This window comes from Microcaecilia unicolor, chromosome 2 (assembly GCF_901765095.1).
Source record: "Microcaecilia unicolor chromosome 2, aMicUni1.1, whole genome shotgun sequence".
In the NCBI taxonomy this organism is placed as follows: domain Eukaryota; kingdom Metazoa; phylum Chordata; class Amphibia; order Gymnophiona; family Siphonopidae; genus Microcaecilia; species Microcaecilia unicolor.
This window is the reverse complement of record NC_044032.1, coordinates 562988338-563005587: the sequence shown is the minus strand read 5'-3', so window position 1 is coordinate 563005587 and position 17250 is coordinate 562988338. Positions and strand designations below refer to the sequence as shown.

The 17250-nt window shown below is 43.0% G+C and overlaps 1 protein-coding gene across 1 annotated transcript in view; it reads right to left on the bottom strand.

The window, feature by feature from the left end:
- TUSC3 (tumor suppressor candidate 3) overlaps positions 1-17250 on the bottom strand; it is a 180313-nt gene that overhangs the window by 61652 nt on the left and 101411 nt on the right. Inside the window, exon 7 of the mRNA XM_030191432.1 lies at positions 4898-4961. Within this exon, the coding sequence (XP_030047292.1) occupies positions 4898-4961 (64 nt within the window). The remainder of the gene's footprint in view (positions 1-4897; positions 4962-17250) is intronic.

The following is a 17250-nucleotide window of genomic DNA, read 5'->3' as shown; positions in this document are numbered from 1 at the left end:
AAAAAAACTGTTGCAACTGTCAAAGCAATAGTATGTAAGTATTTTTGCTTTGAAATTGTGTGTACAGCCTAAGGGTAAGAAGTATGCGTGATCCTTGTTCCAATGGGGACATACTGAAAATTGCCCCTAGCACTGATTCTGTACATGCATCAGTGAAATTTTTGGATGAGGGGGATTGAGGAGGACAGGCAGTACCATAATGTCCTCCTTTATTTGGATTCACAGTGGTGGGAGGAATTACTAAACGTTTTACACTAATGCAGGGCTTCCCAAATATGTAACAATGTCAACAAAGTCTATGGAATTTTCCCCAAATCCATAATGAATATGCATGAGACACACTTAACATTCAGTATATGCAAATTTATCGTATGCATATTAATTTTAGATATTCTGAAAACACAACTCGCTGGGACATTGCCAGGACAGGTTTAGGAACCCTGAACTACAGAATGACTCAGGGACAAAGTTTGTCCCTGTGGGTTCTGTCTCTATCCCCACAGGTTCTGTCTGTCTCCAACCCATCCCTGCGGGCCCTGTCTTCATTCCCGCCCTGTCTCCGCAGGTTCTATCCCCGTCCCTGCCCCATCCCTGTGGGCTCTGTCTTCATCTGCAGAAGCCTTGAACCTTGAACAATTATGATTTTATATTTAAATCTTTTTATTAAAGTATATAAAAGAATATGCTGTGCAACTGTTGTTTATAAGTCACAAATAGAAAATAATAATAAGCAACTATAATTACCCTCCCCCCACTACTACCCTCTACCCTTTGTCATCACGCTGCCCCGGTGGTCCCCCTCCAGCTCCTCTCCTCCACTCCCGAATGCTGGGTTCCTCGGTTCCACTCCACAGCCTCGATGCAGTCCTTGAATAGCTCCACAAATCCTTTCCCCCCCCCCCCCCTTTTCTCTTTATGCAGTACTGAGACTTGCTCTATTTCTCCCATTTAGAGTTCCACCCCCCCCCCCCCCCCCCCAGGGTCATTCCTTAAATGAAGGCAGGGTTTCCCCCAGGCTTCAGCCAGTCTCTGCAATTTTTATAGTTGGCATGCCTGCACCTAGGATTTTCTACCTCCCCTCCCAGTGCACCTGAAACACAGTTCTTTTACTCTCAAAAAAAAAAAAAAGTCCTCTTTCCAGTTCAACTCAGTCCTTCCCCCCCTTTCTCCCAGGCAGAAGGAGCTGCTTGTTATCTGTCTTTTCCCTGCCACTTGGCTTGCACAGCACTCCCTGTGCTGCGGCCAACCTCTCCCCCAAGCCCCCCTCAAATGGCTCAACAAAGTGGCTATAAAGCCTTTTAAATTCCTCTTTTGTACCTGAGCCAGAGCACAGATATCCATGGACTCATTTTCCCCTGCTTCTCTTTCCTGGGCTCCTTCACCTCCTCCAGGCTCTGCCTCCCATTCTATTAGCTCTTCGCCCCTTATGTCCCCCAGCTGTTCCTAATCAGCCTCATTAGTTTCCATTCTCCCGTCCTCCTTTTCCCCAACAGCCTCCTGGGACTTGTAGTTCTCCTTCCCCCTCCCTCCCTGCTTCCCCTGGTGGCTGCCGGTAGTCCTTCTCCCCTCCTGGGATCCTGGGTTGCCTGTACCTCTGAGGAGGCGTGGCCTTTCTGCCCTCAGGAGCCGGAGGTTTGTAGTTGAGACCCTGAGGAGAGAATCCACCTGCTCTGCCCTTCTCCCTGAGCCCTTCCTCCTGAACCACCGTGGGTTTACCACACCTTCCAACCCAAAGAATAGCTGGCTTCTACTATACCAATGATCCTAATCCACCCTGTTAAAATGTCCAGGGGTACAAAATACAACCCATTCTGTATGCCCTAGCGGGGGAAAAATATGCCTTATGAAGCACTGTCATGATTTTTTTAATCTATGGATGTCATCAACAATCTCAGGATTCAGTCTAGCTCTCCTGTCTTCCACAGTCCTTCCTGCAATAGAAGTTGTCTTCTTAGAAAATGTGCTGGTAGCAGGAATGTACAGGATCCCTGATGCAAATTTTGCTAGTTGTGGCCAGCATGTTTGCTTGTTTTTCCAAAAAATCAAAATATCGTCATCTGTATCACTCAAACATAAATAACAGTACAGTTCATTAACAGGCTTCAAAGTAGAAAATGACACGGGGACAGTAGGGAGAATCAGTAGCTAGTCCACTAAACTCCCACAACAGCACTTTCTAAAGCAAGTAGGCTTGGATCCTTGGGAAAACATGGGGCCTTCTTTTCTTTTGGTGTTTAAGATTTATTTTCTTGGTTGGGCATGCCTGGCTGAAATTGGAGTCATTCTTGAATAAGGAAGACAGCCTAGTCAGAAAAACACAGGCCAGCAGAATGGAAAGAAGAAAAAGCAGAGTTACTCAGATAGATGTGAGGAACAATAAAAAGGTCTGAAGAGCCAACTAGGACCCTTCATATAGACTTCAACCCCAGTGAGGCTACAGCAGCTTCAAGGGTGTGCTCGGGCTGAGGCTATCACACCTCCTCAAATTACTTCTAGTATAGTACTATCCCTTCAAATAAATCCAAGAAACATATTCCTTCTACCTGACTTTATGAATGCATTTTTGACCCTATCTTCCAATGTTCACTAGCTCTCTTTCACACTACCACTTTTCCCACATTTCAGGAGCACAGGTGATCAAACAGTTTCTGCACAGCCTTCATCCAGACTCTAGAGCAGTCATTCCCAACCCAGTCCTCGTGGCACACTCCCACTGGGCTTTCAGGATATCCACAAAGAATATTCATGAATTAGATTAGCATGCAATTGAGGCAAAGTATGCAAATCTATCTCATGCATATTTACTGTGCATATCCTGAAAACCTGATGGGACTAGGTATGTCCCTAGTACTGGGTTGGGGATGGCTGCCCTAGAGCCTTTGAGAAGACAGTGGAAGGAGGTCCATGCACCCAGAGGCTGAAACCCACTGGACCAGTAAGGGGTGCATCCACCATATGTAAGTAAGACAGCTCAACACACCCTGTTGGTCTATCGGATAATTCAATGGGCCTGTCCTCACTGTGCTGAGCGGGAGTCCTCCATCTACAATCCTGTCAGTGGAGGGTGCTGTTTCACTATCACATTTTCAATCGCTAGGGACAGGTAAGTTCTGCAGGACTTCAGGGAACCTGTCTGTCCCTAGCAATTAAAAACACAATACTGAAGTACCACCCCCCTACTGGTAGCAATGCAATTGGAGGACACCCACTCAGCTTAGGGAACAGTGCTTATCTTGCACTTCACTTGAATCCAACTCTGCTTTTCACTGTTGCTACCTACTTCATACCTGCTGCAATTTACCTATTGTACAATCTACCTTCTCTTCTTGGTTCCTGTTGTATTATTTGGCTGTCATCTGTTTGTAGTCCTGGTTCCTGCTCACACTCTGCCTGCCATCTCAACCTGGCCCAAAATTACCTCTTCCTCCTCCTCTGCCTATCTGGATCTTACTGCCCTGGTCCTAGCCTCTCCCTCATACTCTGGCCTAGGCCCTGAAACTCAGAGCCGCATTTCAGAAACGATGTCCAACTGAGAAAATGGATGTTCAAGTCAGAACGTCACAAATAGATGTCCTTCACACATGCATTTTAGAACAGGATATAGCCTGTTCTAAAATATATGTGAGATGGATGTCCATATACTGGAAATGTCCAGCATGAACACCTATTTACAAACTGAATTGTCCAAATTATGAATGGGGGAAAACAAGAGACATGGATATATGTGTGCGTGGCAGCATAAGAATGTCTATCTTATAAAATGGCCACACAGAGGTCAATGCAGACCAGAGGGGTAGCCTAATGGAGCAGTGGATTGTGAGTCAGGGAACCTAGGTTCAAATCCCACTTCATCTTTTTTTTTTAATTGTGAGCCCTCCAGGAACAGAAAAATACCTACTTTACCTGAATGTACACCACTTCAATAGCCTTCAGGCCTGTCTTATATATTCAGCTACAGTAAGTATTTTTCTGTCCCTGGAAGGCTCAGAAATTTAAAAAATAAAAAAGCTGAAGTTTGATTTGATCCAGAGTCCCTTGGTTCCCAGTCTACTGCACTAAACATTAGGCTACTCCTAAGATCTTTATGCTATTCGGTTAAGAATGTCTATAATATTTGAAGCTGCCATACAGTCTGGTATCCCTTGCCAGCTTCACATTCAGGGGAGAGGGAGGGGGACAGCAACCACTGGGAGATTAAGGAGGCATCATACCTTAATTACTCCACTAGACAGCTGCTTAATCAGAGCACTTTCCTGTAACTTGGACATCACAAGTGCCAGGTCTAAATGCGAATGTCCTTATTTTTGATTTGGGACGTCCCTTCCCCTTCTGTAATTAGAGTTGGAAGTCCATATTTTGAGCTCTCCCTAGTCCCATCCAAAACAGACACAAACCATGCCCCCTTGCCATATTAATATACTGTAGTATTAGATATCCATATCCCGCCTTTGTAAAATTGGGATTTGGATGGTCATGAAATAAGGATATCTAGATGCCGTTTTTCAGACATCCAAATCAAGAATAGAGCTTCTAAAATAATCATCTTCATTTCTCAACCCACCTTTTGCTGTAATCTCTCTCTACTTCTCATCATTGGTCTCCTTGTTCCTTTTGGGAACATAATCAAAGTATGCTTAGAAAGCAGTATACAGCAGGAATTCCAAACAAATACAACTTACAGAGGCAACGAATATTTTCTGTGCACTTTCAAATTTGATACTTTTTTTTTTACACATTTGGCATTATACATCTTTAACTGCAAAAAACATGCAGTTTAATCATACATTTCTGAAAACAGTTTACAGCGTGTAAGTAATATAGGACACTTATTTCAGAGAGGAATATTTTCTGAAAAACTATGGCCTGAGGTTTACAGAACCATCAATATAAAGGATACTCAGTAATAGTATGATATGTGATTCTGCAACAAACTGAGCCTGGCTGCTTCCATGTATGTAGCTCTGCAAAATAAGAAAATACATCAAAGATTAATTACTAATATCAACAAATCTAGACTTATGTTAGTTTACTAAAATAGCAATTGAGAATCATGAAAACTGTAAATTTCTCTAGGCAAAATAAAAAAGAAACAAAACATATAGAATATAATTCTATAAGGAGCCATGTAGATTCAGGCAGCAAGCATGCATGTAAATGCTGGCATTCGAGTAATTTATGCACATATATGAACACATATGCACACAAATAACAATAATTTGGCAACATGCTATTCTGTAAGTATGCGCCTATGTTCAATGGTGCATACTATACAGGTGGGCATTCACATGGACAAAGTCTGGATGAAATTAGGTAGGCATACACTAATGAGTGCAACTTATAGAATAGGATAAGTGGTATGCGTATCTCCGTAACCTAGGCAGGAGTATTTATGCCAGCTCTATGGCTGGCATACGTGATTGCACCTAAAGACATATGCACACATATACTCAGTTACACTAGTATTTTATAAAGTAGGTACCTACTTTACTTTATAGAACAGACTCCACAAAGGCACCTGCTTGATACTTTATAGACCTGCCCTCATAAAGGCCGACACTGGTATAGTTTGAAATATTTAACCTAGATGTTTTCAATTGTACTTGTATTCAGTGGCGCTATCCATTTAGGTGGCACTGTTAAATATACTTGTATAACATGAACTAAGTTAGACATTTCAAGTTAAACTATTTGTGCAGTTTGCGCTGCCAGCTAACTAATATGTTTAAAGTCCCATTTTAAGTTGTTTTTAATGAAACAGACTTACAAATGAAACAGCCTGTCCAAATACACCATACAGTACAGCAACAGCTTAGCCTTTAAAACCCCTGCCCCATCCCTCCATCCACTCCCCCTTCCCCCAACAGTATTATAAGCAAAGCAATACCCTTGAATAGAAACTAGGTTTGTAATAATGTTCCAGAATAATATGGGTGACATTTAGTCAGTGTTCGGTCATACTTTGTGAAAGAATGCAATGCGTTTTTCAACTGTCAATTTAGACATCAAACAAATAAAGCAACACTTAGAGAGTATTATGTTCATTGTTGGTGTGTTTGTTTCCAGTATTTTGCCAGCATGAACTTGCCAGCGGTAAAAAGTTGCGCTGCCAGTTTATGTACGTCTTTCTTTGCACTAGGTGGCTTAAAAAGCAACAAATAACAACCTGCAGTGAAAGGATAGGAGACTTGCTTGGTTTGCTTCCATTGATCCAGTAGTTCTTACCAGAAGATTTGTACTTTAGGACATATCCACTCATTCTCTACCTGGACTAGCTAGCTACACACACTGCAACTTAGACCAGTTCCTTATATCTTCTTTAATTGTACAAAGAACTTGCCTTGAGTTTAGCCACCCATCTATTTATCCCAACTGACTCTGTACCACCCATCTTGTCCCCACCTATATATCTGCACTTGGTACCTCGGCTACATGGTAAGTTGTGTTGTAGAAAAGCATGAGCATCATATCTATGTCATTTGAATGTTCTAATGCGTGGTTATTAGGTGTTTCATTAGTATTAAGCTGACATCATATTATATCTCAGTTATTTGAATTTCATATGAACATAAGAGTAGTCATACTGGGTCAGACCAATGGTCCATTTAGCTCAGTATCCTGTTTCCAACAGAGGCCAATCCAGGTCACAAGTACCTGGCAGAAACCCAAATAGCAGCAGCATTCCATGTTTCCAATCCCAGAGCAAGCAGTAGTTTCCCTATCAGGGGCATTTTTGAAAGAGAAGGGCGCCCATCTTCTGACACAAATCGGGAGATGGGCGTCCTTCTCTCAGGGTCGCACAAATTGGCATAATCGAAAGTCGATTTTGGGCGCCCTAAACTGCAGTCCGTCGGGGGGATGACCACAGTTCACGGGGGCATGTTGGAGGTGTAGCGAAGGCGGGACTGGGGCATGCTTAAGAGATACGCATCCTTGGCCGATAATGGAAAAAAGAAGGGCATCCCTGATGAGCATTTGGTTAACTTTACTTGGTCCATTTTTTTTCACGACCAAGCCTCAAAAAGGTGCCCGAACTGACCAGATGAACACTGCTTGTAGCAGTCCCCTATAGCTTACCATCCTACCCCCTAGCTTCAGGCTTAGGTGTGAGATTCATTCCTGTCATAGTATGCACAAAACTAACCCATTTGGAGAAATTGCCTCAACAGTAACTCTTGTAGACAGAGTATCGATATACTCAATGGCTGACAAAATTCCCCAATATCCACCCTCCCATTAATGATGGATCAATGGCCCTAGTAGCTTCACTGTCCCTCACAGTTTCCATCATCTCTCTGACCCCAGTTCAGAGATTATAGTGGTCTAATGAAGCCCTGCCTGAAAGTCAGTAGAAGATCAGAGCAAGACACAGCATGGCTCCCTCCCACCCTGATTCTACTGACCTTCAAAATGGTGCCAACTAACTACTCATGGTTCCCTGTGCAAGGTACAGTTTTGAAAGTTAAAAGCAGTAGGTTGGAAGAAAGATATATTTTCTCCTATCTTAATCTTCCACTGGTCTTCACAGGAAGGAGTAAGAATGGGAGGGGGATTTGCATATATAGCCAGGAGGACAGTCAAACCAGTAGTAGTCTTTGATCCAGGGTATTAAGGTTAGTTTGGACCACTGCTCCTTGATACTGTGTCCGAGGTAGGGTTGAGTTCCTTGATGTTTTCTCTAGGGAAGGAGAGTGAAGGGTTGTTGAGTCAGGATACTGAGTTCGTTTATGATAGCGTGTAAGGAAATGGTGTGTAGGTGGGGGGAGAGTTAATATTTTGACCTCTTAACCCTTGTGTCAGGGGGTGGGGATCATCATGTATAAAACATTTAAAATCTGTACAATGATTTCGGGGGGGGGGGGGGTAATGCACTGTATTTGATAGAAATGTGCAAAATACTTGTACATCTAGGAAAACTGTAACTTTTACTATTTGTGATAAGAAGATCAAAACAAGTATTACAACTTGTCATAGATACTGCTGAACCAATTTAAAAATAATTTTCCCTACTTGATGCCTATAGCAGAATCTTTGATAAGCAAGATCCTAATTATGTACAGTAAAAGATTAAAAGAGACACTTATTATTTTTTCATTATACATCCAAAAGTCAGACATTGCAGAGTTATTGCTGCCATGGGATCATACTTCAGCACTTCCTTGTTTTGTTGAGACATTATGAATAACATTAAACGTAACATAATAAATAATACTACAAATGTCACTACACATGAGAAATATTTTTAAACTGAAATGTCATATAGCAGAAAATTGCATCCTGTCCTCCTTTCTCTCAACTATCTTTGCCTACTTCAAATTATCTCTATATTTCAATTGCCTCAACTTTCATATAACTTTGGCTAGCTATCTTTTCTTGCTGAGGTCTTAAATGTATTGTACAAATGATCTGTTGTCCAGATTGCCATTCAGCCACAAGATTCAAGAAATGTTTTTGGAAAGACAAATTTGTACCAAAATGTGTTGCCAATGTACTATATACATTGGGTCAGATATGGGCGTGCAAGTGGCAGATGAAGTTCAATGTTGACAAGTGCAAAGTGATGCATGTGGGTAAGAGGAACCCGAATTATAGCTACGTCTTGCAAGGTTCCGCGTTAGGAGTTACGGATCAAGAAAGGGATCTGGATGTCGTCGTCGATGATACGCTGAAACCTTCTGCTCAGTGTGCTGCTGCGGCTAGGAAAGCGAATAGAATGTTGGGTGTTATTAGGAAGGGTATGGAGTCCAGGTGTGCGGATGTTATAATGCCGTTGTATCGCTCCATGGTGCGACCGCACCTGGAGTATTGTGTTCAGTACTGGTCTCCGTATCTCAAAAAAGATATAGTAGAATTGGAAAAGGTACAGCGAAGGGCGACGAAAATGATAGTGGGGATGGGACGACTTTCCTATGAAGAGAGGCTGAGAAGGCTAGGGCTTTTCAGCTTGGAGAAGAGACGGCTGAGGGGAGATATGATAGAAGTGTATAAAATAATGAGTGGAATGGATCGGGTGGATGTGAAGCGACTGTTCACGCTATCCAAAAATACTAGGACTAGAGGGCATGAGTTGAAGCTACAGTGTGGTAAATTTAAAACGAATCGGAGAAAATGTTTCTTCACCCAACGTGTAATTAGACTCTGGAATTCGTTGCCGGAGAACGTGGTACGGGCGGTTAGCTTGACGGAGTTTAAAAAGGGGTTAGATAGATTCCTAAAGGACAAGTCCATAGACCGCTATTAAATGGACTTGGAAAAATTCCGCATTTTTAGGTATAACTTGTCTGGAATGTTTTTACGTTTGGGGAGCGTGCCAGGTGCCCTTGACCTGGATTGGCCACTGTCGGTGACAGGATGCTGGGCTAGATGGACCTTTGGTCTTTCCCAGTATGGCACTACTTATGTACTTATGGTTAACACTTTTCCCATGATACAAGATGGGCAAAACAAAATCTGTCAGTGCATCCATTTCAAAGTGGTAAAAGGGAACAAAAGACAGCAAATAAATTGTTGGTGATGCTTTTTTATTGGACAAATTTAATGCACTGGTGACTAGCTTTAAGACTTATGCACCCTTCATCAGATTAGTAGCAACAAATCACATCAGTATATAAGTGTAGCCTCCAGTAGAGGTCAGGCAATCAGCAGACATATGGAAGATAAGAAAAAATATGAAAGGTAGCACTCTGGTTAGAATAAGCAGCCCCACTGAGGTCAGATCAAAATTCTTATAACCCAAAGTACTTAGAAAAACATAAAGCTCAGATGTTGTAGAAAAATACAGAAGCTAATTTATTGTTTGGTAGCAGTTAAAACAGTGTAAACCAGAGACAATACACTTATGCAAATATACCCAAAATGATAGTGAAGTACTGACAGCCTGATGATCAAAAGTAAATGCGGGTGCTAGAGGCCACTAGCGCCAGAATACTGCCCATATTTATCCAGTGCCCGCATTTACCTAGCGCAGATGATCAGAGGGTGTCTGGTGCAAGTGCGCAGGAAATACCGCAGAGCTCATTTAAAATACATTTAAATGAGCTCTGCTCATTTAAATTATATTTAGATGTAGCTCTCTGGTATTCTGCCTATGTGATCAGAGCAGTTAACACTCATCCTCTCCCCCTCCCCAAAATGGCGACACCCTGCCTAGTGCATCCTGGGATGTGCTGGGGGTTTCTTGTGGTGGATTGGGAATGCCAGCAGGGGCGAGTTTCTGATGCCCACTTTAGTCTCAGGCCCACCCAAATTGGGTGTCTGGCTACACCACTGGTGCTGCCTGTAACAGGCCTTTCATAGTCCTATTGCCAATGAAGACAGGGATTTAGTAGCACTTCCACAGAATTTGTGGGTAAAAGGAAGATTAATAAAGGAAGTACAGAAACAGACAAGAACACCATGGGGATAATTCTATACAGGAAGCCCTAAGTTAATTTCACAAACAGGAGATAACAGCAACTGAGCACCAAAATAGGGGTAAAAGAGCACATAAGTACACTTAGAGGGGCATAATCGAACGCAAACGCCCATCTCCATGGGCGTCTATGTCTGAGAACGGGTGGGGGACAGACTGTATTTTCGAAAAAAAATGGGCGCCCATCTTTTTTTTCGATAATACGGTTTGTGCCGGGTAAATGCATCGGATGTGTGCGGATTTGAGCTAGGCAGTTTCGTTTTTCAGCGATAATGGAAATCAAAGGCGCCCAGCTCAAAAACGAACAAATCCAAGGCATTTGGTTATGGGAGGGGCCAGGGTTCGTAGTGCACTGGTCCCCCTCACATGCCAGGACACCGACCGGGCACCCTAGGGGGCATTTGTAACAATTAAAGAAAAAAAAGTAAAATACCTCCCAAGTCCATAGCTCCCTTCCCTTGGGTGCTGAGCCCCCCAAATCCCCCCCAAACCCGCTGCCCACAACTCTACACCATTACCATAGCACTTATGGCTGAAGGGGGGCACCTACATGTGGGTACAGTGGGTTTTGGGGGCGGTTTGGAGCGCCCCCATTTACCATCACAAGTGTAACAGGTGGGGGGGGATGGGCCTGGGTCCACCTGGGTGAAGTCCACTGCACCCACTAACAACTGCTCCAGGGACCTGCACACTGCTTTGATAGAGCTGGGTATGACATTTGAGACTGGCATACAGGCTGGCAAAAAAAAAGTTTTTAAAGTTCTTTTTTTTTTGTGGGAGGAGGTTAGTGACCACTGGGGGAGTCAGGGGAGGTCATTCCCTATTCCTTCCGGTGGTCATCTGAGCAGTTGGGGCACTTTTTGGGGACTTGTTCGTGAGAAAAAAGGGTCCAGAAAAAGTGACCCAAATTCTCACTAAAAACGCCTTTCTTTTTTCCATTATCGGCCGAGGGCGCCCATCTCTGCTCAGCCGATAAACACGCCCCAGTTCCGCCTTCACCACGCCTCCGACACGCCCCTGTCAACTTTGTTCGTTCCCGTAACAGATTGCAGTTGGAGGCGCCCAAAATCGGCTTTCAATTATACCGATTTGGGCGCCCACTGGAGAAAGGCGCCCATCTCCTGATTTAGGTCGAAATATGGGCGCCCATCACTTTCGAAAATAAAGCCGAAAGTGATGTAGTGGTAGAATAAAGTTCAAGTGTAACATATTATAGCAGGACATGATTATGCACTCCTACTTTAGCCAAGATAATGTTCAAGTACCTTTCTGACCTCATTTACAACTCTCTTTAACTAGTCCTTTATTTTCTTTCTCCAGTTACTCTATCTTATCTATCTATATGTTCTATCTTTGCTTACACCCTATGATGTCTATTAAAATATTTTGTGTATTGTGTTCACACTGTATCGTTGTTTGAATATTTTTACTGCTGTAATTGTCTATTACTTATGTTTGACTTATTCTTGTTGTACACTGCCTTGAGTGAAATCCCTCAAAAAGGCGGTAAATAAATCCTAATAAATAAATAAAAATAAACTTAGTTAAGTCAATCAGCACCGATAATTGCCAATTAATCAATTATTCACACTACTTGTCATTAATTAGAATTTATGTGCAGAAATGTCTAAGTGTATTCTATAATGTGATGTGGGTAAATTCTAAGTCGCATAGCTAAAAGGGGGCATGGTCATGGGAGTGGAATGGGTGGGCCATGGGCATTTCTAAAATCTACGTGCATTGTTACAGAATACACCCAGTCTGCATGTAATTTAGGCATCAACATTTACACCAAGTTTTACTTGGTGTAAATGCCCACGACTAAATTTAGACGCGTGGACAGGTGCTTAGGGTATTCTATAAACCGTGCAGAAATTAGGTGTACTTTATAGAATACGTCTATGCGTATTTCATTTTGGCTCCGATTCTTTAGGTGTGATATATAGAATCTGGTCCATAGCGGCTAACCAGCTATATTGCGCAATATAGCTGGATATCTGCGAATAATCAAGCACTGGCCGGCTAAGTTTAGCGGGCAAATCGGACCACAAAAATAGCAGTCCTATCTTTGCCTGCTATTAACTTAACCAGCCAGCACTGAATATTCACAAAGCCGGTTAAGTTAGAAACGGAAAAAAACCCTCAGATATTCAATGCTGGTCCATTATCTCTCTCTTCCTCTCTCTCTTCCATTGTCTAGCACGAGGTTCCCAAATTGTGCGCTGTGGCACCCTGGTGCATCACAGCAAAACTCTCAGGGGTGCTGTGGCAAATCCTGACCTCCCTCACCCCACCACCCATATTGCTACTGCTCCTCCAATCCAGCATCTGCCTCCATTCTATACTCGCACCCCCCCACCCACCCATCCCTGCCGCTGTAGCTTCTCTAGACGAGCAGCAGCAGCAGTAAAACAAGCTGCAGCTACAAGGGGCTAGACTCTTCATACAAGCGGCTGATGATCCTGCCCACCTCGAACATCACTTCCTGCTCCGAGGCACAGCCAGCAGCGCGTGTATGGAGAGTCTGGTGATGGTCCAGCATGGTTGCAGCTTGTTTTGCCACTACTGCTGCTCATCTACAGAAGCAGCAGAAGCAGCAATGGCAGGGAGCCTGAAGTGGAGCTGGAGACTGCAGAGGAGCCCAGCAGGTATGTGCGGCAGAGCTGAGGGGTGCTGAGAGCTGGAAGATAGGGGTGGTAAGAGGATTGTGGATGCCCTGACACTGAGGGAGCACATAAGAGCCTTTCCCCACCCCTGCAGAGACAGAACAAGAGAGGAAGGGACCCCCCCCCCCCCCCCAATGGCTGCTCCAGGTGAAGGTGAGCAGTGGAAAAAGATAAATCAGCTTTAATTATTTTTTCATCTGCTTCGGAGAGGGGCCAGAAAGGGAGAAATGTTGGACACAGCGTGGAGGGAAGAGAGATGGTGCAAGGGGGAGAGAAGGAGAAATATTGAACATGATGTGGGGGAGGGTGGGCAGTAGAGAACTGTGTAGCTGGGGGTGTGTGGAGATCTATGTGGCTGAGGGGGGTGCTGCAAAAAACTGCTCGGACACTAAGCGTGCGTGAACCAAAAAAGTTTGGGAACCACTGCCTTAAGGAGGCGAAAAGCCTTCACCTGTCTGGCAGAAGGAAAAGCAAGTGTGAAGCAATTTATAGTTACTCTAAGACTATTCCCATTCAAAACGGAAACATAATCGGACAAATAGACATGAGACTTTTGTAGTATCCTATCCTGAGAGCTGTCTTGCAGCTGAAGCAAGCAGAACCCTGTTCTGAAAGAAGATTCTAACCATCCCCCACCAACCAAGCCACGGTAGCAGGATCCACATATGCATCCTGACCAGCAGGGGGTGACAATAGATCTATCTATCTATCTATCTATCTATCTATCTATCTATCTATCTATCTATCTATCTATCTATCTATCTAATTTTATAGTATTATAATGCCTATTTCACATAGGATGTTAAGACTGGAATTGAGATGTCCAAATAGGGGTATATGCAGTTCGGTGATGTTTTACTAAATGTTCTGCCAAATGTGGAGTCTTTTATAAAATACAATTAGGATGTGCAGAAGCAAACGTATTTTGCAGGCACACACAGCGGGAGCAGCCATTTCATACATACACATTGGGAAAAAAACAAACCTAGCAGTTTCCACAAATAGCTAGGAACTACAACTTCTATGTATGAATGATACCAATTAAGTAATGAGGCTACACTTTTTTATTTGTTTTTTTTCAGTTTGGAGAAATACAGCATGGTGACTTAAGGAGAATTGCTCCTTTATTCCTTCATGTAAAACTCTGTCCTAAACAAACACTTTTTAAAAATGTATGCGTGCCAAAATTCAATGCTTATTTCCCCCCCCCCCCCCCCCCACATATGTGTATTCCTTTGTAAAATGGAGAATGCACATGTAGATTTGTATTCCCTCCCAAGGCATGCCCAATCCATGTCTCATTGGAAAATCTGCGAAATGTGTGGATCTCCATGCCTAAATAGCTGCTTTTTGAAATTACCTGTTATACATGTATGTGATCACAATGTGCAAATGGGAATTCTTCTAAAATAACCCACTATCCCCCGAATTGTAGAACGTTGCACACCCAAATTTCCAACTAGCTTCCAAATTTGCACACACAACTTATAGAATAAGGTCAGTTGCATGGAGTAGCCCAATGGTTAGTTCACTGGCCTGAGAACCAGGGGAACTAGGTTCAATTCCCACTGCAGCTCCTTGGGACTTTGGGCAAGACATTTAATCCTACATTGCCCCAGGTATCAAAAAAAAAATCTTAGGTTGTTAGTCCTCTAGGGACAAAAAAAGTATGACTGTACCATAGAAAGACAGTATATTAAAATTCCTTCCCTTAAAGCTAGGGGCCCTTTTACTAAGCTGCTGCAGAGCTAGCATGCGGGTAGCGTGTGCCGAATCAAAACTATCGCCTGGGTAGCGAGGGCACCCAGCAATAATTTCGAAGTTGGCGTGTGCTGGTTTCCTGAGATAAAACTATTTTTAATTTTTTATTGTGGGGGCATTCCCTGCAGTAATCAGCTGCACGGCTACATTAGCATGTGCTAACTGATTACTGCACGAGTAGTGTGTGAGCCCTTACTGCTAGGTCAGTGGGTGATGGTAAGTGCTCAGGCAGTAAACAGCCATGCACTACTTTTAATTTTAGCGCACAGCCATTCACTGCCCCACTAAAAAAAACCCTTTTTTCCCAGTTGCATTAAAAAATGCCCAGTGCGTGCCAAATTCATGCATCCAGACTACCACAGGCCACTTTTTACCACAGCTTAGTAAAAGGGCCCCTTAATAATTTAATTAGCTGATAATTGGCCTTAACCAATAATTGGTGTTAACTGGCTCCAATTGGCAATTATGTATGTATCTGACTTTAGTCTGTACTCTATAAGTTGCTTACACAAATTCCATACCATATAACTTCAAGAGGGCGTGGCCTGGGAGGGGAAGGGGCCTGTCAGGCAGTTATGTGTGCAATGCACAGGTTATAGAATACAGTTAGACGGAAGCATTTACTCCAGTCACTGAGTTAGCATAAGTACTTGCGCCTAAAAGTAGGTGCACAAATGTGGACTTTCACTAGTATTCTATAATGGCAGTTGCACACACAAATTACAAAATTTGTGTTTAGAACACAGCATCCCTACACCTAACTTCAGGCAATTTATACAGAATTACCCTCTCATGTTCTTCTGCTTCTTAAAACTTTATATCCATAATGCAATGTGGTGCATTTTCAACTAGAAGAGTCAAAGTTCTAATATATTGTTCAGATATATGGGTAGCTAATTAACAGACCATTTTGTTGTAATAAGCAGCTATTCTAATGATTTAAAGTTCCACTGGAAATAAATATTAATATAAAGGTTTTATTACTTGGTAGCTACATAGCTTTGCCATTTCAAACTTCTCTGGAGAGCTGGTAAACATCTACATCACCATAAACTTAGAAAGTATAGAACCTTTGTACAGTACTATATTAAACAAGAAAGGGGTATTATCAAGATTTTAATAGATGATTAGGGATCTCAGTTCTTTGGCTTCCTCAGATTTTATGATATTTATTTTTGGACTCAAAGCGTTATAACATTTCTTTAACTATTATTATAACCAAAGGATTTAGTAAGAGAAAAAATAAACGGTGATGCTTCAGTGATTCTTCCTTTTTTTGGAGGAAGTTTGGAAAGCAGAAGTTGCCTCTCTGGCCTGGGTAAGTGAACATTACTTTGATGTGATATTTGGTGATCTATAAGAAAATGTTGTGGGTTTCTTGATAAAATTTTGTTTGTTGTTATTACAAAGCAAAAGTTAGTTACTAATTTGCTTAAAGATTCTAACATTCACATGCCTTGTTTAACTTTAGTGGTTGCAACCCTAGAACATTAAAAGGTAGGTATTAGTAGGTATTAGACTGATTAAGGGGAGTCTTAAGTTATTTTGCCACCAGCTGAATTGTCCCTTGATATTCAGTGTTGGGCCATATCTGGGCACAATGTGGCTGCCAGGAGTTACCCCCACACTACAGATATTCAATGGCAGTACACTCAGATAGCTGCCCAATTAAATTAGGATATCCTTTTTGGCTGTATTAAATGACCTGGATAGATATCCAGGCACTGCCACAGAGCCAGGGTAACCCTTGGATCTACCCACACTCCATCATCAGACTGAGCAAACATTAACCAGATAGTGCTACTGCAGTCTACCTGGCTTTTTAATGGAACTATATGTGCTGCTGAAAATCCAGGCATGACCTGGCCAGTGCTACTTAAGCAGGTAAGCAGCCTCTCTTACCTGATTAAGGGGAGACATTATCAAAGTGTGGAAGAAGATTGCCTTTTACCAATCTATATGATCTTAGGTTGCTGAATCCCATAAAAAAAATAAATAATAATAATAACACTGCTTGTGAGCCACCTTACAAGCAGCATTATTCTTGTGGCCCAGGATCATCGTGCTGTAAAGCCACAGCCCAATGCTCCAGGCCAAGTAGAGCAAGGTTCCCCCACCCTTGGCACAGGCCCCTCAGCTGAAGCCAGCTTCTCCCCACCTCCCACATAGGCATAGGCTACCTTTCAATACATTGGTGGTTCAGGGGTCTTCAGGCGGGTGTGAAGCCCAGTTGCTCCTGCCCAGTCTGGTGCATTCAGAAAAATGGTGAACCCAGCCCTCCCCCCGGGCCACTCTGCTGGGGGGGGGGGGGGGGGGGGGCCAAGACCCTGCTGTGCTGGCCCAGGAGTATCAGACCATGGCTTTTCAGCCCAATGTTCCCAGGTGGTGAAATAACCCCACAATGTTAGGGCCCTA